General features: G+C 37.8%; 1 protein-coding gene across 3 annotated transcripts; it reads left to right on the top strand.

The window, feature by feature from the left end:
• Nucleotides 1-2,115: 2,115 nt before the first annotated feature.
• c8h11orf54 (chromosome 8 C11orf54 homolog) lies at nt 2,116-26,606 on the top strand. 3 transcript variants are annotated; one of them, XM_028806814.2, is made up of 8 exons: nt 2,116-2,256; nt 11,877-11,975; nt 12,741-12,814; nt 13,000-13,101; nt 14,886-15,062; nt 15,857-16,003; nt 24,074-24,190; nt 25,434-26,606. In XM_028806814.2, the coding sequence occupies exons 1-8, from the start codon at nt 2,202-2,204 to the stop codon at nt 25,605-25,607; spliced, it is 945 nt and encodes a 314-aa protein (XP_028662647.2). In that variant the 5' UTR covers nt 2,116-2,201; the 3' UTR covers nt 25,608-26,606. The 3 variants fall into 3 exon arrangements, with proteins under 3 accessions (XP_028662647.2, XP_028662648.2, XP_051786294.1); XM_028806815.2 differs by lacking the exon at nt 13,000-13,101; XM_051930334.1 differs by lacking the exons at nt 2,116-2,256; nt 11,877-11,975 and having other exon boundaries at nt 12,743-12,814; nt 12,997-13,101.
• The last annotated feature ends 1,184 nt before the right edge of the window (nt 26,607-27,790 follow it).

Below are 27,790 nucleotides of genomic sequence, written 5' to 3' on the forward strand. Positions count from 1 at the left end.
TGTCTTTTTTGACATTGATCAACAGAGAAAGGCTTTTTAATGTAAAAGTGAAAATGGAACTTTGCAAAGTGATCTAAATTAATTACAAAAATGAAACAAAAAAAATTGATTACATAAGTATTTACCCATTTCAAGTCAGTATTTAGTAGATGCACCTTTGGCAAACATAACAGTCTTGAGTCTGTGCACAAGTCTCTGTCAGCTTTGCATATCTGGACACTGCAAAGTTTTTCCATTCTTTTTGTCCTACTGCTCATACTCTGTCAAGTTGCATGGTGATCATGAGCGAAAAGAGCCTCTTTCAAGGCCAGCTGCACATTCTCGATTGGACCGAGGTCTAGACTCTGGCTTAGCTGCTCCAGGATGTTAACATTTTGTTTTTAATCCATTTCCAACCATACAGCCATTTGGCTTTATACCTGGGGTCATTATCTTGCTGATAAACAAATTTCCTTTCAAGGCATAGGCTTCTTGAAGTCTACATCACATTTTCCTCCAGGATTTCAATGTATTTTGCTGCATTCATTTTACTCTCTACCCTTAAAAGGCTTCCAAGGTCTATTGTTGAGAAGGATCCCCACAGTGTGACGCTGCCACCACAATACTTCCTGATGGGGATGGTGTATTTTTATATTTTAATGTGCAATGTTTGGCTTACTTCAAACATGGCATTTAGTCTGGTGGCCAAAATCTCAATTTTGGTTAAATCAGAACATAAAAATTCCTGCTGACTTCAGCCTCTTCCATGGGCCTTCTGGGAAATTCTAAATGAGATATTTTTTAACAATGGTTTTCTCTTTGCCCCTCTCCCATAAAGCTGTGACTGGTGATGCACTCAGGTAACAGCTGTATGAAACATCTATCTATTCACATCCAATATAACTTGTAACTCTTTCACAATTATCACAGGTCTCTTGGTGGCCTCCCTCAAAAGTCTTTTTTCTTGCATGATTACTCAATTTTTGTGGATTGGCTGGTCTAGGCAGATTTACAGCTGTGCCATTCTGTTTTTATACCTTAATGGTCGATTTAACTAGACTCCAAGGTATATTTTCTTGTCTTTATTCTGATCCTAGACAAAAATGCAGAGTAACAATGATTTCTCTACAGTTTTGCCACTGTTGAAAAATGGAAAATTGTGTAATGGAGGCTGTCCTTCAGCCAATGACTAGTTTATTTTCATCCTTTCCTGAAGATTTAGCTGCTGGTGCGGCTGGTCACATCACATTGTGCTAATTATGCCAGGGTATGGCATTTGGTTGCATCACATTCTATCTAATCAGACACGCTAACATTTACTAACATATACACGGTTCTACTAATGCCTTGTCAAGGTGTTGCTCTTACCTTGTGCCCAATGACCTGCTGGTCCTGGGAAAGGCTCCAGCTGCCTGTTGACCGTGCCTTGGATAAGTGGGTTAGAAAAATGAATGAATGAAAATGTTCAACTAACATTCCTTCATCCACCCACTATTCAATGCCATTAATTCAAAACTACTTCAGCAACCTGGCGGGAATCAACATTCTGAGGTGAATGCAACCCTTCTAGAACTTCTCCAAAACATTGTGTGTGATTTGAGAGAGAGAGAGATTCTTCTTCTCAGTCATTCTTTTTAGACACATACACCACCTCAGATAATTGCTGACATATTATCATACTGCTTTCAGTTGTTTCTTTGTGTTTCTCATCCATCCATTTCCCATTACAGGTATTCAGGAGAGCCAATGTCTAAACACATACAGATTCAGGAGCAATGCAGTAACTACCATCAGACTTGATGCCAAGGCAGAAGGAACATACACATTCATTGGTTGATTTCTTAACATGACCCTGAACTTGATTTAAATTAGTGATGTTCAAATAATTAAGAAATTTTCAGTGAATATTTGAGATAGTTTAATCAGAATAGTCTTGACAAAGATTTTAGAACACATACTTTATAGAGTAATATTGATTCCTACAGTGCATCTATCATTTTGATCGATGTTCCAATTCTAAAAAAAAATCACGAGCTTGATGGTATCAAGTGCTCATGTTGTCATTTATAGCAATGCACACTTGAGGACTTGCGCATTTTGATACACCCTCGGAAGTACGTCACCGTAAACGCGTAAGTGTGTAGTGTGCAAGTGCGTAGTGTACTAGCATTAAGACGACACGGTAAAGTGTCGTGCGCGCTCACGCTTCATGAGGAACTAGGATGGCGACAGAGAAGCTGGCTTTGCACGTTCCAAGTTTGGAAGAGCTGTGCACAGGTTAGTTTGCCTTCGTCACAAGTGAGGAACAATCGTGAAACGTAGAGCTTTAAATTGCTTTTAAAGAAAGTAAATATGAATTTATTTTCCCTCCTGCCTTTCATGCGGTGTGTAGACTCTGTTCTTGCTGCGCGTAGCTGTCTCTCAGGGAGAAGGTTTAAATGCGCTGGAACGTTTTGCAAAAATTAAAACTAAAGGGACACACGCCACTTTTACACAATATAGCAAGACACAGGGGTGTCATTTTAGTAGGGTTTATTTATGCTTATTGCAATTTATGAGTTTTCGGCAGCTTTGTACATGGATTGTCAAACTTTTGGAAGAGATTTAAGGGGGCAGATCAGAGACGTATGAACTATTAGCTGAACGAAGAAAGCACAGTTAAAGTTTAACATTGATATACTACGTATGTTGTGGGATACGTATGTTGTGGGAAGTGACACGCGCATCTTGGTATATGGGGTGACCGATGCTATGACTAGGAATGTGACAGTAAGGTGTTCACTTTATGAACTTGGTTTGTACAATTAGGATATCAAGGATGGGAAGCCTAAATCTTAAATATGAGGCAAAGGGCAAGACCCATGACTAGATCAGACAAACACATGCGGAAAGCCACTGTTTACTCGGTTATTTCGAGTTGACAACTAACCTAACATTCAGAGCTTTGGAGCACTTGGAGAATAGCTATGTAGACACTTTCTTGAACTTCACATAGTGACGTAATGAAGGGGCATTACTAGTAACTGCACCTACCATGCCATGCCACGCCAAACATAATGTATTGCATGGTGAGATGATTGGTGTTAACGTAACATGAACTTGGGAAATACATCGTTAAATGACAAAATGCTAACTCTGTGAAGGTACAATAAAAACCTGAAAATGGTTTAAAATTGGGATGCTGCATTGATTACATTTGTTTGAGCAGTCATGTTTTCCCACGTGTAATACTAATATGCAACTCTAAAAGCTGGACGGTCAAGGAAGCCACAGAAATGAAAATAAATGATTTTGAACTATCGCTGACTGCTAAGGTAAGAGTTGAAAGGGAAGACAGAAAGTAAGGAAGATGGATATAGTAGATGAAGATGTGTCAATGCAATTCTAAAATATAAATGACATAACACAAGCATTTCTGCCAGCGACGGATAACCTTTTCCCACTGTCACTTGCAGTTATAAAAGACAATATGAACAATTTGACAAAAGTCAAACAAAACAGAAATACACAGTATTTTCTTTCTGTACCATGAATCAGTGACACAGTGATGGGGTGGAAATATTGCAAGTCTTAGTTCTCATAACAGTTAGGATCTTGCTTGTCTGTGTAGCCTGTGTACTTCACCCTATGGTATAACTTTTGTGCATTTCTTGGTGCAGTGAGGTTGAAATAACAAAAAGTTTTTCATTTGCTTCCAATTGTATATAAAAATCTGTTGAAGTTTTATTTATGTAGCTTATTTTTAGGGTGGCGCAGTGGTAGCGCTGCTGCCTTGCAGTTAGGAGACCCGGGTTCGCTTCCCGGGTCCACCCTGCGTGGAGCTTGCATGTTCTCCCCGTGTCTGCGTGGGTTTCCTCCGGGCGCTCCGGTTTCCTCCCACAGTCCAAAGATATGCAGGTTAGGTGGATTGGTGATTCTAAATTGGCCCTAGTGTGTGCTTGGTGTGTTTGTGTGTGTCCTACGGTGGGTTGGCACCCTGCCCGGGCTTGTTTCCTGCCTTGTGCCCTGTGTTGGCTGGGATTGGCTCCAGCAGACCCCCGTGACCCTGTGTTCGGATTCAGCGGGTTAGAGGATGGATGGATAGTTTATTTTTAATATTGTCTAATATTATATTGTACATATTTTATGAACATTATTTTAACTTCAACCTCTTAATTTAATGTGGCATTTTCAAACATACTTAATCCACTTCAGGGTCCTGGGAGACCAAAGAAAATCTCTGAAGCATGAAGTTAAAGGCAGGAGCCAACCCTGGACTTGGTGTACATCCATTGTCAGGCCCACTCACAGGCTAACACTCGAGGCTTATTTAATTTTGACAGTTAAGCTAAAATGCACAGTGTATTGGAATGTGTGGATTACTGCAAAAATCATACATTCTAAAGTTAAAAATCAACTTGTTCAGTTTGCAAAATGTATTAATCAATACAGTTTAGTTAATTGATAAAATACAGCTAAAGTTAATAAATCACAAGACGTCCACATCAGTGTTTCTTAACTCATGCTTCATAGTATTCCTTAATGTTTAACAAATCGTTGGTCAAGGTCCAAAAAGCTGGTTTATATGTAAACTCACTACTTGCTTGGTTTGTCAAAGATGGACAAAGGATTTGGCCACAGGATAGCTTAATGGATGGCAAAACCCGCAATGTCTGATACCTTCAGGAATAGGTAGTTAATAATATCCCCCCAGTAAGACAATTGAAAGCAAAGTAAATTCCTATGAAGTAGAAATGCATGTATCACTTGGTCCTTGATAACACTGGACACGGTTCTTAATACATGATTGGCTTTTTTTTAAACAATATATCAAATTTATGTTGAAATGTGAGGTAAATCCATGAATGTCATCCTCATATGAAGGAGGGGGTGCTATGAAAATATTGATTTAGTAGTATTTTTGGCAACTGATTAAAAATACATAATATAGTCTCAGTCTCATTTTATTTCAGGCTAATTTTTTTACCTTTCATTAGAACAAGGAAATTCTACTTGGTGGGTCACTGGGAAAATGAAGCAGCCTGCTAAAATATTAAAATGTGCCTTTCTACACATTAGTCCCTAATTCTTACTTTTCTGCTCAATTATATTTTTTCATTTGGTGTAGTTATTTTTCAGCTCTCTTTCTTTCTCCTAGATGTGCGTTAGAGTTGTTTATTTATAGTATAGCATAAATACTAAATATGGACATTAGCTGGTTCCTAATATATAGTAGTATGCTTAATGTGTTACTTTACTGGGCTCATTACATCAAAAATTAAAAGAGCTTTAAAAAGAAGGTAATAGACTTTATTTCATTTGACTAACATTGTATTGATTGAAATTTATGGTGAAGAGGAATGTGGCAACCACATTCCCACTAAGAAGACAGTGGCTTTCATGGACAAGAAGAGTTCTATGGAATCAGCTGTAATGTCATTGTGACAGTGCCATGTATCCCAGTATTGTTATGTAATGTGCTATCATGCAAAACGCTAGTTAATAGAACTTTCTGGATGATTGAATATTGTAGTTTTGACAGAGGAGAGACTGCATATATGAATGATGTATATTTAAGATATACAAATCCGGGGAGGGTGGGATAGAAATTGGGTCTCAAGTCCCCTTCACAGCTGACACAGATGTGTCAGCGTGCTTGACCTCACAGGATATGCATGGCCAACAGACCCACTGTGCTATTTGACACATAGGTGACATGACAAATATGGCTGACCAATCACACCACTCGTCTGACACCAATGTGATCATTGAATTTTACATTGGGTCCAGAGCAGAGCGATTTAAGCCTTCAACACGACATACATGCCCCTAATGCAGTACATGACCACCAGTGCGCACTGTTCTACATCACTGAAATGTTAAGTACAGCTAAGTGATCATGCTGCAGGTTTGACACAAAAACAACTTCACCAACTGAAGACCCTTACAATAATCTTTGCAGATTGAGTGTGAGTGCATGCACCACCTGCTGAGTTGTGCATTCAGACTGCATTCTAGATGGCATAAAAAATGCAGCAACAGGTGCTAACAGTAACCTGTGTTACACTGGCAGACTGATTCTCTTCATCGCTCATGTGAGTCAGACAATTAAACACCTTCTGTATCCTGATGGCCACAAGCACAAATGCTTATTGTGAAACACAGTCAACAGCAGTCTCAATATGAATCAACATCCAGTGTTAACCACTTTTTGAAGTAACGAAAACAAAGAGAAAATGAAATAAACAAACAAACAAACAAATAAATAAATAAAACGAGAGCATGATGGAAGAGTATTAACAGCATTTTTTTTTATAGTGCATGGACACTTTTTTTTTTTTTTAAGAATGTGAAAGACAGACACCAATGGAATGTTCTGGTTTTCAGTGAGTAAAAGTAATTATTATTAATTTTTTTTGGTTAGTATACATTTATTCATACCCACTGTATAATAAGTAAATACTAATATTATGCTTTGCCATGATTTTTACAATTTTGAATCAATTAACTTCAAATTGCCATTATAACATCACCAAATACAGTTATTGGTGCTGTCCTGCCCTAATCTCTTTCACACCAGACACCCCACGGCCCCCACTACTGCAGGTGTTAGCTGTTCCATGCCCTCAAGCTTTTACAAATAGAAGGCAAGTTAAAAAAGATTACAAACTACAAGCACAGACAGTGTCAAACAACTTCCACAAGTTAAAAAGTAATTCCTCTCCTCCTTTACACAAATCTAACACTGTTGTAACACACAGTACTTCAAACTTTTGGTTTAATGTTTCATCACATTCTTCCATTGTTTTGTCTTTGTGTTTTGTATGCTCTTTTTTCTTTTTTTCAATAACACATTTCTTTTTTTTTTCAACTTTCACATTGCAACGCCTCTGACACGTTTTCCATTCCCTTTTATTTGAGGATGGGATGAACATATATGCAGTATCAACAGTTACTTATGTTTTGCGTCCATTGGTTCTTCTATAGATAATCCCCCAAGACATCGCACCTATGTGCTCAAAATTCACATTCAAATTTATTATCATGTTAGTGGACTTCAGCATTTTCAATTTCCTTTAATCTGCGGACTGGAGATCTATGTGGTACACTAATGTGAATGTATAATTGAAATAGACTTAATATTTTATAATTTCATTTATGGTCAGAATAACACAGATTAAAAAACAACATACGCAGCAGAACTTCTAGTGAATCTAGAATCAGAAAAGGTGAAATTAGTGGTGATGGTACAGCTCATATAGTGAATATTGGGAGTAAATTCTCATGTATAAATGTTGCTGTATGACCAAGCAATTCAGTTTTGAAAGAAAAAAAATGAATGTAAAGTACACAAATTTAATTCTGCAGATATTTTCTGTAAAAAAGAAAGATGGTTGGTCAGAATAAAACAAAGGTGTTCAGAAAAAAATGTAAAATATTATTGTGTTCAAAGTAATATGGCACACATGTGCAAACACGTACATAATTCAAAGATCAGAATTAAAAAAAAAAAAATTGCTGTTCTATTAGACCTGCTTCAAAAGTGGCTCAGCATGGTACTGTCCTGTAATTCTCATAGCTGTGGTCGCCTCCTCCCACCAGGGACTGTTTATTGGATCCAGCTCCCCTCACATCTCTAGACTCTTCTTCATTCTGGCTTTAAGAAATTTTTAGGCTCACTTCCAGGGTTTTTTCCAAGCCAAAATTCAGAATCAATTCAGAATAATTGTGTCCCAAGTTTGCTGCAGTTCTGAGCTTTATCTCTGTTTTTCTTTGGCATTACAACCCTTGCAGAGCCTGACCCTCCTGTACCACTTTGTTACATTCTTCGTTGCACCATCTGTCTCCATATCTTTTTTCACTCAATCACTAGCACAAAAGTATTTGCTAATATTTTTTACTCCCAGGCTATCAACATTACTTTCTCATCCTGTGTGAGTGTTTAAGTCTCTAGTGCGTACATTGCCAACAGGTTTAAAGACATCTTTGTACATGTTCATTTTGGAGTTTGGAATAGTTCTTCCGAATGGATAAGACATTTAAAGCAAATTAGGATTGTTTACTTGCAATCATTCTGACTTTAGCTTATTCTTTTATACCATTACTAGGGGGTTCACCCCTGCTCGCTTTGCTCGCCAACTCCCCAGGCCTGCCCTATGCGCCAGCCACTTCGCGTCTCTGTCACTTGCGTTCTGAAGAGGGAGGCTGAACGCACCCCAAGCAGATGCGGTCGCTCCTCCGAAACCCCCTCTTAAATGGTGATACAATGGGAAACAAATATTTTTTTTTTTACATCCTTTTTGTTCAATCAGCTGCTGCTGCTGCCGTGCCTCGTGATCTGCATTTCACGCGGCGCTTCAAACATTTAAAAGCCTGTACAGCAGCTGTCCTACTCTTTGTCTTTTATTTCCGGCCCCGGGCGTGGTTAAATCTCCTGGCACAAAGTCTTGTCTCATGGGACGTGCAGTCTTGATATTTTTTAGTTTAGAATTTAAAAACGGAATCAAACAACATCACATTACAGTTCTATAAATCCTGAAAAGAATGATACCAAACTTATATATGTAGGTTTTAAAATAAGGCCGATTTAAAGTGTGACAAAAAGTGACATAAAAAGTCACATAAAATCGTTGCACAAAGTTGTTGCACTTTTAGGCTTAGGATCTTATATATATATTAGACATTAAGCCCGTTACGACAACGGGTGCTAGAACAGTAGTCCATAAACATCAGTAGGAACAGTCTCTATTAAATGGCAAGAGACCTTTTACCTCATAAAATTTTTTCCTTAAAATGCCTGTAATTTTCTCTGACAGTAATACTGGTTTTGCTATCCGTAATATGCGTTTAATTTTCTGTCACAACAGTGGGCAATCAGCAGATTCTCTCCAGCAACTGATTTAATGTGCACGAAAATAAATCTACTTTTAAAAGTCATTGTATTGTAATATCATGAAAATTCGTATATTTAGGAAAACCCCTTCAACGACTGGCACTTTACACTTTACCGGGCCAAGCTTCTTAATCGCAAATCTGACATCCTCAGAGTGAACACTTGCACAACAATGGAGAAGCTGGTCTCCGCGTTTCAGTACCCGATTGGATTTTTCGTGTTTTACACTCTTGCACAACAATGGGGAAGCTGGTCTCCGCGTCTCAGTACCCGATTGGATTTTTCATGTTTTATGTTTTAGGTCTAACCTCATTTACCGAAATCCGATTGGATCGGCTGCACAATATTTTATAGGTCCCGCCCTCTCTGTCTTGTGTGACGCGTCAGGCGGCCTTTGAAGCATCTGCTTTGAAGCGTCGCACCATGCCCCGCGCGCGTCTTCACCAGAGGACACACACACACGGACACTGGACGCACACAGGGGTTATATTATATATATATATATATATATATATATATATATAGAGAGAGAGAGAGAGAGAGAGAGCAGTTTACAAATTAATATGATGTAAAGTGATTTAAACCTATTCACCTTTTGAAATTTGTACTGTTTAAGCTGTTGTTCCCCATTTTGTCCTTGATTTGCATCACTGTTGATGTACCATTTGCAGCACTTGATTGTAGCTTTATTAATTTAAGTCTAAATCCTTTTTAAGGCAACATTCACCACCTTTAAACACACCTCTGGTAACTTGCAGAGTTAACTTGGTTTTTCTTGTAAATATGTCTTTTTCTATGTTCCCTGGCATCCCGGAACACCTTTCCAAAACATAGTTTGAACAAGGTTGTTGAGAGTACATCTAATTGTCTTAAACTGCACTTTATTTGGAAGCTGCTAGAGAGATCTCCTGGAATCTTTATTTGACTGTTGGATTCTATCATACTTTTTCTGATCAGCCTTTGTGTGGCAATGTGTCTGAACATTCAAAACATACTGTAAAGTGCAGTATGCTAGATAGACAGAAGATTGGATTGTAGACCAGGAACTGGTCTATATCAGGACATTCATAAAGCTCTAATAACGAAATAAGTAGGCAATATAATTAAAAACTACACACACTTGATTAACTTTCTGTTTCAGTTATCAATGAAATGTTACTGGTCACTCAAGTGTAAGAACTGTTTGCCAAATGAATAACTTCTGTCCTACTGCATTCTATCTACTAAATCACAAATTGTGATTCATTTCTCAATCCTGAAATCTACAAGAATCTTTGAGCTGCATCTCTTTAATTTATATTTACTTTTAAAGTCTTAAACTGCATAGGGCGTGAATGTCAGTTCTTCACATTGTCACACAGATTTATATTATTGTGTTTTTCTGCAATACTGTTATTTATTGTTGTTATTTATACCCCCTCTCTGACACACTAACACTGTGCACTTTCAGCCAATTAATTATTCAGCAGAAGTGTGTCAAGAAACGTTACTGGGGTTTCTTTATACCAAAAGCAGTGCCTCTGCATAATGCCTCACTTCGCCAGTGACAGACAATATAGAAGTTTTCTTTCTTTTTTACTTTTTAGCTGTTTTGGTGAGTGTTCAGTCCATAGTGTGGGTGTCAGTATATTTATTTCTCTATCTATTTATCTATTTATTTAAAGAGCTTCTGTAAAAAGCTAAATTTCCCCCTGGGGACATAGATAAATAGATAGATCTATTTATTTATCTATCTGGTTATTTTTTGCTATCCATTGTATTTTACTATGGCCCTGTAGCTCACCAGATTCACTTAAATGATGTCTTTCTCAGTGGTGCTTTTGGAATGAAAATTCTGGTGGGTCACACAGACTTGGGAGATAGACACTGTTCTGAGAAGCTTGACATGCAGCACTAAATAAATTTGCTCCTCTGCTTAAATCCATTGAGTTTTGGGAGGAATCTTGGCTTGGATCGGCTTTCAGAGTTTAGGAAAGTGAGTGCAGATGGTGTTACTGCTAACCCCAAGTGTATGATGAGAGGCACAGCTGTCGGAATGAATGTACAAGACGTGAACCTGTCTGAGAAAAGATCATTGGAGCTGTATAGAAGGAGCTGTTGAAGATCAGATTGGCAGCTGCTATAATTAGTTTATGTTGATTTGTCTTTTTTTAAATGTATTTTTTAAAAAGATATAAACATTTAGCTGAGATCCCTATTAGCTTTTTACCTAAGGTGAATTAAACCTCTTGAATCAATTGGAGGGTGGCACGGTGGCAAGATGGCACAGTGGTAGCGCTGCTGCCTCGCAGTAAGGGGACCTGGGTTCGCTTTCTGGGTCCTCCCTGCGTGGAGTCTGCATGTTCTCCCTGTGCCTGCGTGGGTTTCCTCCGGGTGCTCCGGTTTCCTCCCACAGTCCAAAGACATGCAGGTTAGGTGGATTGGCGATCCTAAATTGTCCCTAGTGTGTGCTTGGTGTGTGGGTGTGTGTGTGCCCTGCAGTGGGCTGGTGCCTTGCCCAGGGTCTGTTTCCTGCCTTGCACCCAGTGTTGGCTGGGATTGGCTCCAGCAGACCCCCGTGACCCTGTAGTTAGGATATAGCAGGTTGGATAATGGATGGATGGATGGAATCTGAAGTACTCAGGTTTTCCAAAAGAAACGATAAACATTATAAAAAATTCTAATACATTCTCTGGCAGAAAATATGTCCTGAATTGGCAGAAAGTTTGAGGCCAGACATCCATTTCCCCTTCCAGTGATGGGACATAGTTAGTTTACAGCAAGTAACACTGAAGCCATATACTAAACTTTCTAACAATAAAATGCATTTAATAGCATTTCAACTAATTTAAGGATAAGCCAAAAAATGTAATACTGCCTCTGGACAGTGTCCAGCTCATCTGACCTTTCCCTTGTTCATGTGAATAAGTTATTGGTATCTAAACTATTGATAATGCACTTTTCGTTTCCTGTGGTTTTCCTAGAAAAGGAAATACTTGTATGAATTCTTGCTTACTGGGTTGATTTTTTCTTCCTTTCTCCTTAGTGTTGCAGAATGGGCTACAGGAGAGCTTTGCTTCAGTGCAAGTTTCTGTCGTGGAGTGCCCTGATCTTACTCAGCATCCTTTTTCCTTTCCTGTCCAAGGTATTTTTTTTACCAGTACATGCAACTTTTTTGTTTTTATTGAATACAGTAGGAAGGAATTTAGGGGAAATGGTGGCTAAAACTGCAGAATGTGCAAAAGCATATCCAGGCAAACTCTGAAGTATAAAGTAGTCAGCCTGTATTATTCCTAGAAGGTTCACAGAAGTGTGTATTCCTCCAGTTACAGTATAATTTTACCCAGCTTTATTTTTGTATTGTATTTTTTTTAAACAGCTCACCAGTAATAATCATAACAAGTAGATGATCACAGTTCGGTGCTATTTTCATTCATTGTGAAGCAATATTTTTCCTTTCTTTAGTTCTTCTTTTGTTTGATTGTGAAATGTACATGTTTTCACATCTTTAAAGTCAAATATATTTGGTGCCGTGTGCATAATCTTTGACGATTACTAGATGTCTATTTCAGGTAGCTCAAATAACTGATCCAACAATTGATCTGGGTGTACCTTATTATCTGCTTCAGTAAATTTATAAGATTTTGAATGTCACAGCATATATCAAATTTAGTGTCCTGTCAAAACATAATCTCAGCTTATTTCACTCTAATATGTTATTACTGGTAATTTGCTTTCATTTGTTTATACTGTTTCATTTTGGTTTGATAAAATTTCATAGTGTTGATCATAAATATTTTTTGGGAAAAAATGCAAATGTTTCAATTTTAACAAGCATTCTGTTATTGCTGAAAGTAAACATTTACTCTGTACTCTGTCACAATTTATATTCTTACCTTTGTTAACTTAGGAATTTGTGGACATCCCCGAATAACAGATGTGGGAGGGGTCCCATATTTGATACCACTGGCTCAGATTGATAAGGTCAGAATTCCTAAACCTATTGTACAGTATGTTTTGGTGGGATAGTCATTAGAGTGTGATTGAAACACTTGTAGTATGTTACCTGCATTTGGGCTAATGTTGCCTCCTTGTGGTTGTAAAATATATTAGTTTGTCTATTAATTTTGTGTCCTACAGAAAGCTGTTTGATTTTTTTTTCCCTTTAGGTTTACAATATGAACACAGTTGCCAAAGAAATTGAGATGCCTGGAGCCTTTATTTTAGGAGCTGGAGCTGCTTCTTCTAAGAGTTTGGGTATTAATGCAGAGGTACTGAGTTTTCAGGTTTAGTTGAAAGTTTTAAGCAGGATATACATAATCAGTTAAAATTATTTTATGTACAGTAGTTACTTTCATAATATGTTTCTTCAATGCACATTTAAAGTAGACAATATAAATATTCAACATTTAATCAAGCACTAATATTTCAAAAATGGTTAGCCCCGCAAAATGACTTGCTGGTGACTTGGTAAAGTGTAAAACGTTTCTTTCACCTTACAACAATTTGTTGTGGAATAGACCAACATGCATTATCTATAGTATGGCGGGAAAAAATCCTTCCCTAAAGATTCATACAGGAGCTATAGTCCCATCTGTGCAAGACAATTATTAAAAGAAAACTAAACCATGATCATAAAGTCAATAGATGGTGAAACCTTTTTTGAACTCCATTTTTAGAGGTGATGGCTGGTTTTTGGTGGTAATTCTCTTTCCCTTTGCTACTTTGATATTGTGTTATACTTAATCCAGAAAGATCTACAGTAAGCTGCAATTATATTATTTTAAATGGTACAGTGAAAATGTAGTCAAGAAAGTCTTGTTATCCAACGTTTCAAATAAGCCTCTGAGATTAGCATTTTTGTAACATGTAAAGATAAATAAAGTAAATGTAGGCAGAAATACATTTTAATGTATTGTAAAAACGAGAAATTACTGCACTGTATACATACATAAATATAACTGCTGATGAGAGCGCAATGAAGCCGAGAGGGACCCTTGCTATTTTGTAATAAGTTTGTCAGCTATATACTTTGAAAGCTGCTGGCTGAGAGCAATTGCTCCCATTAGCTCATTGTGCTGAGAAGGGTTGCTTGTAATCCCAATATCTCACCTCCATGTAAGGACAATTAGAAACAGTGGATTGTGCTTGCCCTGAGTGATACTTGTCTAGTGACACTAAAGGCTATGTCACATTATTCGACTTTTCCGGCAATTTTCATTTAAAGCCTTTATTTACACAATTTTAGCAAGTTGCAGGCCTGTTGACATACACAATGAATCGCTCCAATTAGTCGGCCGCTTGCTCTGATAAAATCAAACAGATCTGATTTTGTCTTTAGTTGTTGGGGCAGTTGCTTGTATGAGAGCTGACAGCCAGTGAATGCAGCAACAAAACACTAAGAAGCACGGGTGTTTTGGACCTCACAAACAGAAGAGAAGCCTATCTGTATGATGTCTCATATTTACAAACCACAACAGCATTGAAAAAAAGGGCAGAGATTGAGGCTGAATTTGCTATAGCTGTTAACCTTTTGTACAGCATGGGCTTTGTTGGGCAACATGCTATTGGCTGTCACAAAAAGAAGTCTGCGCAGCTGTGCTGGAAAAATAGAACACAATCAGTACATGTCACATGGGCAGTGGTATTCAATTGTTTAAACTGACATAGTCCAGCGTTGAGAACAGCAACTGCAGTTGCCAAATCTGATATACGCCATCATATATACGGCACATATTGTGACATCAGCTTTAGGAAAATAGCTTTTCATATATTGGGACCTACTGCTAAAATAGGTTTAATCGGTCTCCTTCAAATATAGTGAGAAATTAGAAACCTACCATTGTTTAACATTTCTTTAATTCCATCAGTGATGGGTTTTTGTGTTCCTTTATTTAAAAAAAAAAAAAAAAAAAGACTTTACTGAGCAAACTCTAATTTCAGGTACCTCTTTTTACCCTGAATACAACATCATTTCTTCTTAGTTTTTTTGCTTAATTGTTGTTTCTCTTGTATTTTATTTGATTAATACATTTATTCATTACTCTTTCTTCAGCTAATACCTCTCATTTGGACTGAAAACAAAGACAGGTGTACAGTTAATAGCAGCTATTATTCTACAGTGAATATGAAGGATCAGACTTGTGTGCTGGGGAAATACAGTGATAAATTTAGTGATTGTGACATTGCACTACTTGGAAATCTTTATGCTTGTCAAGGAAATCCTGGAAAGGTAAGATATTTTTCAACTCCTTGAAAATAGGTTACTTTATTATTTAAATACTTCAGTATGTGGTGTGTTTTGCCTCCATGTGCATTACCTTACAATTTACAGTGTCAACAGACAGCTTATGCCTAACTCCAGTATTGTGGGCGCATTAAAGCTGTTTTCTTATGCAATTGGTGCATTAGTCAAATACAGCACACAAAGAAGTCATGTGTTGCACTGATTGCATTTTACAAAATATCAATAAATGAGAGCATTGGAGTTATTATAAAGGTAAAATTTCAATATTGTTCCTAATGTTCTATGTCTAAACATGTTGGTAGTGTATATATTTATTATTGACACTGTTCTCATTACCAGACAGCAGTGGTTAGCTAAATTACAGCTCCATAGTCCTGGGTTTGAATCCCAGTACTGTGGCTACACATGCTCTCTGTTTGTGTATGGCTTTTCCTCTGAGTACTCTGGTTTTCTTCATACATCTTGAAGAAGTGCATATTAAATTGAATGACTATGAACTGGCTCAGTAACTGTGAGAATGGGAGTGTGTGCGGGAAAGTATACTGTGAAGGAACTGACTCCCTTTCCAAGGTGGTTTTTGCCATGTGCCCAAATGACCCCAAACTGAATTAGATGAGTTGAATGATGGGTGAAAGGATAGGTATTTGTGAAGGATGTTTACAGCATTAATGAAAGTAGCTGTAACTATGGTGGAAATTTATGGTGTCTGCAAATATTACTTTTTGTCTTTAATAGTCATGATTTAAAGCTCCAGCATTATCTTCTGTATTTTTCTGTAGGTTGTTCAGATAATGGCAACTAAACGGACTGGAGAATACAGTTTAGTCACTGCTATGAGAAAAACATTAGAGAAGCAGTATGAGAAGCCTGTTGCAATGGGTGGAACCTTCATCATACAGAAAGGGAAAGCAAAGATTCACATTATGGTAAACTCTTAAATTGTTGTCACCACATAGTTTAGCATTCTCCACAAACATGAACAAGTGCTCCGTTTTATGGTGTAGTTCAAAGTATGTCGGTAATAATCATGTGGAAACACTTGTGGATAGCTTTAAATGGCAAGAAATGTAGGTCTGAAGCAATGACTTAATGAGATGGTATTTGTACAACAGAAGAAAAGATCCACTCCACTGCTGCATAACTGGTCTCCGGGTCCAACAGTTTCTGGCTCAGGTACATTATCAAGTGCACCATTGACGCTTTGGCTCAACATGACACCAAGACCTGTGTTCAAAATCTGGAGGGTTAAAGGGAGAGAAAACTCGGGAGTCATTAATATAGGTGCTAGTGTGAGAGCCTTTTTAAGGTCACGAAATGCAGCTTCTGTATTTTTACCTTATATCACTTTATTGGGAGTTCACTTCTTTGTTAAGATAATCAAAGGTGTTGGTCTTTCAGGGAAATGGGGCACAAAGCATTGGTAGTATACCTCTGACACTAAGAAAACTTGAACCTGCTGCTTGGTTTGTAGTCAGGGCCAATGCAATATAGCAGTGTCTTTAGAGCACTGTGGTCAAACAGTCCCTTCTCCCCAAATATTTGGCCTCCAATAGTCCAAAATAACATTTTTTCCGATTATCTGGATCATGGCTTTGCAAAGTGTGAGAAGCCCTACCTGAACATACTGTATGTGTTCTTCTCACGTGCTGGAATAGATGACCATATCATCCATCAGATGTTGGAAGGTGGCTGGTGCCCCATGTAAGCCAAACAGTAGGATACAATACTGTCAGTGCCCATTAGAGGTGCTAAAAGCTGTGTTTTCCGTTGTGAACTCTGTTAAAGGAATCTGGCAGTTCCCCTTTTGTCACGTCAAGTGCAGTCTAGAAATGCGCTTATCCAAGTCACTCAAGGATCTCATCCACTCGCAGCATCAGGTAAGCATCAAATCGGGAGACTTGTTTGAAACGATGGAAATCATTGCAAAAACGCCAGCTTGTGTTGGGTTGTAGGACTAGAACAATAGGGCTAGACCAGAGATGAAAACTTTCCTCAGTAACACTGTTATCTGCTGTAGCATTTGTCTGATCTTAAGCTACACTTCCACTCTTTTTGCCTCCAGGAGGCCATAAGGCATTCCCTGACAACCACTCCTGGGTCTGTAATGATGTCATGGGCAATCATGTCTGGCCTGGTTTCTCATCCACTACCCTTGGGACATACTGGATGGCTGCTTTGCTATTGTTGCTGGGAGGTCAAATTAGGTCCTCTCTATGGATAAAGAAACAGCATGGCTGTCTAGAGTAAGGATCTGGTTTCCTTTCCTTCTATGGCTTCAACAAAGTGACTGACTTTGTCTCCAAACCATCCAACCTGAGTTGACCCTCTAATGTACTCATTTCTAATCTTGTCTATCCTCGTCATACCTAATGCAAATCTTAACATCTTTAATTCTGCTACCTCCAGCACCATCTCCAATCCAAATAACATACTGTAGCTGGTCTCACTACTATCCTGTAGACTTTCCCTTTCACTCTTGCCCTGATACCTGTCTATCACAAATCACCCCTGACTCTCTTCTCCACCCATTCCACCCTTCCTGCACTCTTTTTTTCACCTATCTTCCACAAGCCCTGTTACTATGTACAGTTGATCCCAAGTATTTAACCTCATTTACCTTCGCCAACTGTACTCCCTACATCTTCACCATTCCATTGACATCCCTTTCATTTACACACACATATTCATTCTTATTCCTACTGATCTTCATTCCACTCCTATCTAGAGCATATTTTCACCTCTCCAGGGTCTCCTCACCGTGCTCCCTACTCTTGCTGCAGATCACAGTGTCATCAGCAAACATCATAGTCCACAGGGACTCCTGTCTAATCTCATCTGTCAACCTGTCTATTACCATTGCAAATAAGAAAAGGCTCAGAGCCAACCCCTGATGTAATCCCACCTCCATGTTGAATGCACCCAACCAGCAAACAACCATATATATTTTCTAAATCCATGCCAGTTCCTTCCATACCTAGATTCTGCAGTTCTTTGAAACAGGAGCATCATACTGCTGGCTTATTTTCCACAATGTGAAAAGAACACTTTGAGGATGTCTTTGTGTTTTTTTTAATGAGTAATTTATTAAAACTAATTGAAAGAAAATCAGGTGGTCCTCATTTTAATACATATGGTGACCTTTAGATAGATAGATAGATACTTTATTAATCCCCAAGGGGAAATTCATATACTTCAGCAGCAGCATACTGATAAAAAACAATATTAAATTAAAGAGTAATAAAAATGCAGGTATAAGAAACAGTAACTTTGTATAATTTTAACGTTTACTTCCCCGGGTGGAGTTGAAGAGTCGCATAGTGTGGGGGAGGAACGATCGCCTCAGTCGGTCAGTGGAGCAGGACAAAGAGGAGTAGCTTCAGCAACACACTGCTGTCAGTCTGGAGATGATACTGTTCAGTGGATGCAGTGGATTCCCCATGATTGACAGGAGCCTGCTCAGCACCCGTCGCTCTGGCACAGACGTCAAACTGTCCAGCTTCGTGCCTTCAATAGAGCCTGCCTTCCTCACCAGTTTGTCCAGGCGTGAGGTGTCCCTCTTCATTATGCCGCCTACTCAGCTCACCACCGCGTAGAAGAGGGCGCTCGCCACAACCGTCTGATAGAACATCTGCAGCATATTATTGCAGATGTTGAAGGATGCCAGCCTTCTAAGAAAGTATAGTTGGCACTGTCCTTTCTTGCACAGAGCATCAGTATTGGCAGTCCAGTCCAATTTATCATCCAGCTGCACTCCCAGATATTTATGGATCTGCACCCTCTGCAGACAGTCACCTCTGATGATCACGGGGTCCATGAGGGGCCTGGGCCTCCTAAAATCCACCACCAGCTCCTTGGTTTTGCTGGTGTTCAGTTGTAGGTGGTTTGAGTCGCACCATTTAACAAAGTCCTTGATTAGGTTCCTCTACTCCTTCTCCTGCCTACTCCTGATGCATCCCATGATAGCGGTGTTGTCAGCGAACTTTTGCACGTGGCCAGACTCTGAGTTGTATTGGAAGTCCGATGTATATAGGCTGAACAGGACTGGAGAAAGTACAGTCCCCTGCGGCACTCCTGTGCTGCTGACCACAATGTCAGACCTGCAGTTCCCGAGACACACATACTGAGGTCTGTCTGTAACATAATCCACGATCCATGCCACCACATATGAATCTACTCCCATCTCTGTCAGCTTGTCCCTGAGGAGCAGAGGTTGGATGGTGTTGAAGGCACTAGAGAAGTCCAGAAACATAATTCTTACTGCACCACTGCCTCTGTCCAAGTGGGAGAGGGATCGGTGTAGCATATAGATGATGGCATCCTCCGCTTCCACTTTCTCCTGGTATGCGAACTGCAGAGGGTCAAGGGTGTGGCGGACCTGTGGTCTCAGGTGGTGAAGCAGCAGCCGCTCCATGGTCTTCATCACATGTGACGTCAGGGCGACAGGCCTGAAGTCATTCAGCTCACCAGGACATGATACCTTTGGGACTGGGGTGATGCAAGATGTTTTCCAAAGCCTCGGGACTCTCCCCTGTTCCAGGCTCAGGTTGAAGATATGCTGTAGAGAACTCCCCAGCTCCAACGCACAGGCCTTCAGCAGTCGTGGCGATACTCCATCTAGACCCACTGCTTTGCTGGCATAAAGTCTCCTCAGCTCTCTGCTTACCTGGGCGGCTGTAATTGTGGGTGCATAACTCTTTCCTATGCTGGTATCAGCAGAAGGATGGGTGGAGGGTGCAGTACTCTGAGGTGAGAGTGGGTTAGGGTGGTCAAACCTGTTAAAGAAGTTGTTCATCAGGTTTGCGCTTTCCACGTCTCTCTCGATGGTGGCACCCCGCTTCGAGCTGCAGCCAGTGATGATCTTCATCCCATCCCACGCTTCCTTCATGCTGTTATTCTGCAACTTCTGCTCCAGCTGGACTCGAAGTTCCTTCTGCACGTGCTTAAGCTCATGCTGATCACCGCCTTTAAAAGCCCTTTTTTCTGGTTCAAAAGGCCCTTGATGTCACTTGTAATCCATGGCTTGTTGTTAGCATAGCAGAGTACTATTTTTACTGGAACTACAATGTCCATACAGAAGTTGATGTAGTCAGTAGTGCAGTCAACAACCTCCTCAATGTTCTCACTATGTGACCCCTGCAGGATATCCCAGTCTGTAGTTCCAAAACAGTCTCTCAGAGCCTGCTCTGCCTCAGGAGACCACTTCCTGAATGAACGTGTGGTTGTAGGTAGCTCCCTCACTCTTGGTTTGTAGTGAGGCTGAAGCAGAACCAGGTTATGATCTGCTTTCCCAGTGGGGTGGCGCTGTATGCATCTTTAACGTTTGCATACAGTAGGTCAATAGTCCTAATTCCCCTGGTGTTATAATCCACATACTAGGAGAAGGCAGGTAATGTTTTGTTATGCCCCATTGCTAAAGTGGGAAATTCAGGTTGGACATGCACACACACACACACACACACACATAACCCAGGATATTGGGGACACTGCATGGCCAGTTGGTCCAGCACAAAGAAAATTTCACATATTCCATTAAACAATATTTTTCTAGATAAGTCATGACTTTGAGCATATGGTAGAAAATTTGAAAAAAATATGACGAAGCTGAGGGTTGCAATAAATATTTTATTAATAAGTTAAATAACTGAGGGAAGATTATTCCCTTTTTGCACAACATCTGGTATGACTATGCCCCACTGAACCATAATGCAGAAAAACCACCTAAAATAACTATCTTACATTAAAGAAGGTACTATAGAGAAGCAAATGTACCTGCTTTAGTGTCTGATGAGGTGTAATAAGTGGTTTATACAAAATTATCATACAAATAAGATTGAATAGATAACAGAAATAAAAATGTAAAAGTTTAAATATTGTGGAATATAAGTCTTGCTCAAGGTGTTCATATTCTCATTATCAGAATTTTTTTCTCTAAAAAGAAGAAACAATCTTTCAGTGTACTAAAACTATCTGAATGTGTATTGTTTTGAGATCCTTGGACATGGAGGACATGGAAGAATTTTGTTCTCAGTTATATATCATAGTTCAGGTATGTAGTGAATTTATAGTTCTAAAATTGGTATAATGTCTGTTGGAATTAAAATAAATAAATAAATAAAAAACAAAAGTAGAAAAAACATTACTTTGCAGGCTTTGACAATTCTCTGAACTCTTTTTTTTATGTTATAAATACAGGAAACACTAAGCCTTGAATTAGAATAAGAGACAATAAACCAGAATAAAAATAAAATATATTCAAAATACTACGAGAATCCCCCGAAGAAATATCAAAATTTGTAATATAAACTCAGATCATCCTGAGCATCTGGACAGAGAGGGTAAACTCAAAGAAGGGTCAGAATGTAAGGGTAAGTTAAATGCCTTCCTGACCAGATGAGTTTTAAGTTGTTTTTTAAAAGAATGAAAGGAGATGGCTGACCTCATTAATTCAGGGAGGTTGTTCCAAAGTCTGGACACTACAGAGCTGAAGGCTATGACACAGAGACAAAGAGAACAGGTTAGTTTGGGGCACAAGATTACCAGAATCTATGCACCTTAGTGGCATGAACAGGAAAATAGTGATACAGGAGGTTACTGATGTAGTCCTGTGCAAAGCCATTTAAACCTTTATAGGTTAGTAATAGAGCTTTATATTCAATCCTATAAGATACATGGAGGCAATGCACAATGAGAGAAATCTCAAAATCAACCAGAATGTTCAAGCAAGTTCTAGAAAAAAGCCTGATCTAAATCTGTTAAGTATTTCTCTCATCTGCAAGCTAAGCTGATGTAAGATACGCCCCGAAGTTGGCACGTGAGTGAGGAGGGCCTTACCCCCCTCCCCTTGGCCCACTGCGTCTCTCTCGGATATGCACAAAAAAATTGGTACCGCAAGCGAACTTAGATACTTAGCGTGATGAGAGAGGTTGCAAAATCAACCGGAATGTACAAGCAAATTATAGAAAAAAAAAAAAAACGGATCTAAATCCGTCAAGTAGTTCTCTCGTGAAAAACAGACAGACATACAGACAGACAGACTTTGGATTTTATATATATAGAGATAAGACACAGCTAGCTGGCACAGCGGATGGCACTACTCCTGGCACTACTCCCTTATGGATCCAGCATCCTTAGTTGGAATTCCACAAACAGTAGTTGTTTGTATGAAGAGTGTACATCCTTCCTGTATTACCTTGGGTGTTTTAATTTTTTCCAGCTACTCCAACATCTTCAAATGTGAATCCAAATTAGCCCAGTATGAATAAGATTCATTATGGACTGATGTCCTGTTCAGGGTTGGCTTTTGCTTTTTTTACCCAGTGCTAACAGGATATGTTCCAAGCCCCCTTTAAGATGATATGACATTGTCATGTTTGATGCTGCATATAGTAACAAAAATTGAGTAACATAAGAAATGTAAAACAAAAAGATACAATAAGGGGGTATGCACTCTAATAATAGCTTAGGATAAAAATAGCAGAAGGTGTAGAGTGGACCAGCCATCAAACAAGGAACATCAAATGAAAAAGGCACTGGTACTTCAGGTTGCTCTGTGTTTCATTGTTAATGTTTTTGTGTTTCTTTTCGGGATGTGTGTAAACAGTATTTAATGTATTTCACCTTTTTAAACAAATGCAATGTCCTGGGTTCAGTGAGGACTTTGTGGAATTAGGGAAATTTAAAGAAGTATAAAGATGATAAGTTATATAGTCATTATTGATGGGGATTGATGAAAAAGTAAAAAGTTGAGGTTCTATAAACCAAGTGTTAAGACATAAAATGTGACAATGTTTTAGAATAGCACCACAACATTTCAAGTAAAGAAACATACAAATAATTTTTTTTTTGACATGGGATCCTTGACAGCTCCCTATTAAATATAATTAATTTGTGATGAATCTGGATGAATCACTTCAATTGGGGAACTACATTTATAATAGTGTGAGGTACTGTATGTTACCATTATTTATTATGTACCTGTTTCTCAACTTTTGAATATTATTTTACCCCTTTCATAAATAAATAATTAGTGTGATTTTATTAACGGCGATATTATTTGTTTTCAAATTTTCATCATATTGTTTCCTTACTATTAAGTCTCCTACTTTTACATTTGTTTTTTTGTTTTTTTTTTATTGGTAGGGGTACTAGATGATGAGAAGGGAGAACAAAATGTGGATTATGATAACAGGCAGAAGTGCAACAGACTTTGCATTTATTATTGCTGTAAGAGAAAAAAATTGAAATACTGCTAGTTCTCATATGGCAAAATAAAGCTGTAAGTGTATAATTCTGGAAGTGGAATTGAATGGTGCATAAGGAAATAGCAACGCTCTCAGATCATAGTCCCACCTTCCAAGTTCTGTCCTGTTTGGCTGTTATGCCCCCAGTGAACAGCTTGAGAGGAGAAAAAAAACCCCAATCATTTCAGAAACCCAAAAAAGAAAAAAACACAGTTATTTCAGCATAAAACAGAAAGATAGCTAGTAGCAGTTGGTTTCTGCAGTTGATTCATGGTCATAGTTTCTTCTTATTATTTCAGCTTAGGTTTGGTTTAAGAATTGAAAATACATGCACAACACAGCCATCTCCTCTTTCTTATCTTCATCTTCTCATAACCCTAGGAGACTCAATTTCATTTGTACACCTTTTCTGTTTAATATTTGATTCATACCATTTTAAAGAAATTTCTTAATTATTGTATTTTTTACAGTATGTAATTTTTTATAGACTTCATGCAAATCAAATAAAGCCAAAGCCTGTGTATATAAGTAAAACTTAACAAAACTTTTTTTTGGTTATAAAAGATTATATTAAATTTCATACTTCATTAGAAAATCTTACAGAATATTCCATGGTATATTTCCATGAGTTGTACTTTAATTGTATATTACTTTATGGAAGCTTTAATAGTGTAGTAGATACTTATTTTCATTAAACATAATATTGTTTTCCCTTTCTTCCTTCTCCCTTTTCTCTTTTTTGGGACTTCAAATTAGCCTCCTGAGTTCTCCGTTTGTCCTCTGAACACTGATGATGATGTAAATAACTGGCTAAAGTATTTTGAAGTGAGTGCGCCACTTATCTGCCAATCCGTGCTGGTGTCCAAAGATCCAGTAAGTGTTTTTTTTTTTTGTTAGACCGAACCTGTTTATAACATTTTTGAAACAAACAGAAATCAATGTAAGAGTAATTATTTAAAATATTAATAATTTTAGCTTATCTCGTTTGATAATTTTAATTTTTATATCATGTCAGGATCTGCAGGGTAAAATGAACATTACTGTATTTGGTAAATGCACAGATTCTTAATAGGTAACAGTTCTTTGTAAATATTACAGCTATAGAGTAAGTGAACATGTTATTAGGAAGTCTTGCCCTTCCATGTACCAATTTGACTTCTCAATCACTATCCACATGGATGGTGCGGCATCAGATATAGGCATGGTTGGATGCCTGAGTATTACCATATAAAAAAGGTATGATATTAAATGTGTATTGTATGTATTTAATTCACTAGTAATAATATTATTTATTTATTAGTAATTATAAATGGCAAATATGTTCCCCTACTGTACCATAATGCAGGGGAGTATGTTATATCGTGTAACACGCTGGTGACTGTCCCCACCCGATCTCACATACAAAAGTGAGCACCTTAGTCTTAACACAATATTATAGCACTTGAACATCCAACCCATCAAGCAAAGGCTGTCAAATATGCATGTGAAAACCCAACCTTAACTCTAAGGTCCTGATTTGGACCTAAGAGTACACATGCAGAAGAGGACTGCAAGGAACGGCCTGTAAGAGCGAATATTCACATGACAAATGGTGAATACAGATTTATATTGGTGTATTGTGAAGAGATAACTGAGAGACTTGCATTCTAATTCAAAAAATATATGAGATAGAGATACAAGGGAATGAGAAGTCTGTTAAATATGAAATTTTAATGTTTCATGAAAAAAAAACTGATAAAAGTTAACTACACCTTACATGTACACCCACTGATTATATAGTCAAGTGGCAACATCACCTTTATATGTAGTTAATGATGGAAGTCTCTCTTATGTTTAGGGAAAATAGCCAGCCATTCATAATATCAGCTTATCCTAAACTATATACTATACATACTGAATAGTATTATCATCTGTTTAGCTTTTGAAGCCAAAGACTCCTGCCATGTGTACAATGTAATTTGCAGTTTATTTCATTCTCCTCTTTTGTACCATGCTGGTAGATGAGTTTCATGTAAAATATTTTAAAGGTCTGAATTTGATTATCTGTAATTTGGTGAGAGAATAATTTTGCTTCACTCTATTCAATATCGTCTCTTTACTTTGCCATTTCCAACAGGGTCTGGACCTCCGTGTTGAACATACACACTGTTTCAGTCATCATGGAGAAGGTGGACATTATTATATAGATACAACTCCAGAGAGTGTGGAGTACTTGGGTTATTTCCTTCCAGCTGAATTTCTGTATCGAATAGACAGACCAAAAGAAACTCACCAAATAGGTAGAGAATAATTCAGAAAGAATCTACACTAGACTATGTGCTGATGGTAAAACCAAGCCAAATGTCTAGCAACAGACAGCACAATTACTCAAAAGGTACGGGTATTTCTCTGATGACATGTCTCCACAAAATGTAAATCATCAGTATTAACTGCCATTGAACAGTCAGCTCTTATAAATAATAAGCCAGTTTTATCATTTGGCAATACTTTGAGTTTACAGAACATACTGTGAGCCTTGAATGTAAAAGTGCTTGCAGTGTTCAGAAAAACTGAAAAGAAAAAGGAAGGTGAAGGAACAAAATGAAGTATTGATTGCTTAAAAATTAAAAGGTTTGAAATGTGATTATCACTTGTGGCTTTTTTATGAGTATTTTACACATTTAAAGTTAATCATTAATTTGAACACAGCCTATCCCTTTTTCAGTTATTTTTATATGTGGTTTACTTTGGGACTCATGAAACAATCAATGAAAATATTGGATTGGACAACAACAGGGAAGGGAGGTCTGCCTGTCTAGAACATCTGGAATCTGGGACCAAAGCTTTTATTTTTCTTTTAGCCAGTGTCATTTGATGTTTTTATAAAAAGTTATTATCATAATTAAAATCTATATATGCAAACAACTCTTATCTTAATTCATGTGTCAGCAACTACTTGAAAGTGGTTTAATTTTAACACAAATCATTAATCATTTTTAAAAACCCATTATTTTTTTAAAATAAGTTCTTTAGATATGTAAACATTTGAAACATTTATGATTGTATATTTCTTTGCACACACGATCAGCTGTTTATGTCCATTATATTGGTGTTTTGCTGCATGTAATTTTGCATTTTTAATTTAGCTGTACTGTATTTGTAATAGTTTAGAGCACATTCCGTTCAGAAGTGGAAGGTTGATTTTAGGAATAAATTGAATTACTAAATGCAAGAGACGCTCATTGGTCAAGTCATGAAAATATTTGTTTAATTTGCAATTTCCTTAATTATAGCTGCTGATTTACATACAGTGCGTGTTTGACAAGATGCCATGACATATGATTCTGGCATTTTTTATAGTGCTCAACAATTGTATTAGTTGGTCTTACTTAGACATGGCTGTACCATGCCATGTGAATGAGCAGCATTACAAAGAACACATTTAATTTGTGTAATGTAGACATTTGTATATAGTATAAATAAAAAGAGCAGAAGTATATACAGTAGAACAATAGCTGTGCTTAAATGTTTTCTGACCCATATCAAATACTACTGAATTATACAAACTGCACGCATAATTATAATGTGAACCCCTTCCATCCTAAGCAAGTCCAGTGGGGTTTTCATGTACATTTTATTACAAAATTACTGTAGTATTTTGCTATTCTGTAAAACAAGACCATTGATCGTAAAATAAGTAAATTTCCTTCATCCACCTACAGTATTATCGAAACCCCTAACACAGATAACTGACTCAGTGAAAGTTTGATGACTTCAAACTGTGCTTAGAAAAACTAACCAGCTTGTGCATGTGTTTAATGGAGTCTATTTTTAACACACTAAAGCCCTGATTCAAACCACTTCCCCTCCAGTATCTGATTGCAGATCCTGCTTTCTTCCTAGAGAGTAAAGAATAAGCTTTTCTGTTGCCTTATTTAGCATCTTTTCAGACTTTTCTCTCCACCTGCACAGTACTAACAAGTTCACTGTGAACACAAACTAAAATTAAAACTGGATACTTTTATTATAATTATGGATCATTCAATGTAATTTGTATCTTAAAAAGGAAAAATGAATAAGTTCTGTTAATTTAAGTGGCATGCTTGGATGGTCATAATAGCCATCAATGACACATTAAGAGACTCCTGATTCAGACACATCCAAATTTCTACTCCCTCTCCAGAAGATAAGTTTTGTTCAGGATTACAAGTATGTATATTACCAGTTTTATCTAAACCAAATACTGCTGGTATAATTTGATCAGGCTCTGTATACTAATACTGATTAGCAACATTCAAAAAGTTTGGTATCAAAATTAATCCACCTTAATAAAAGGATAAGTGTATGTGTGTCTGTCTGGTTTGCTGTTTCTCTGTCATTCCAAAATATAGCGCTCCACGAACATTTTTAGTAATAAAATGCATTGCATTTGTCATTCCCTTCAGGAATCAGCTTTGGGATCACCTCAAAAAATTCAATCTGTTTGAAATATTT

This window comes from Erpetoichthys calabaricus, chromosome 8 (genome assembly GCF_900747795.2).
Source record: "Erpetoichthys calabaricus chromosome 8, fErpCal1.3, whole genome shotgun sequence".
Classification (NCBI taxonomy): domain Eukaryota; kingdom Metazoa; phylum Chordata; class Cladistia; order Polypteriformes; family Polypteridae; genus Erpetoichthys; species Erpetoichthys calabaricus.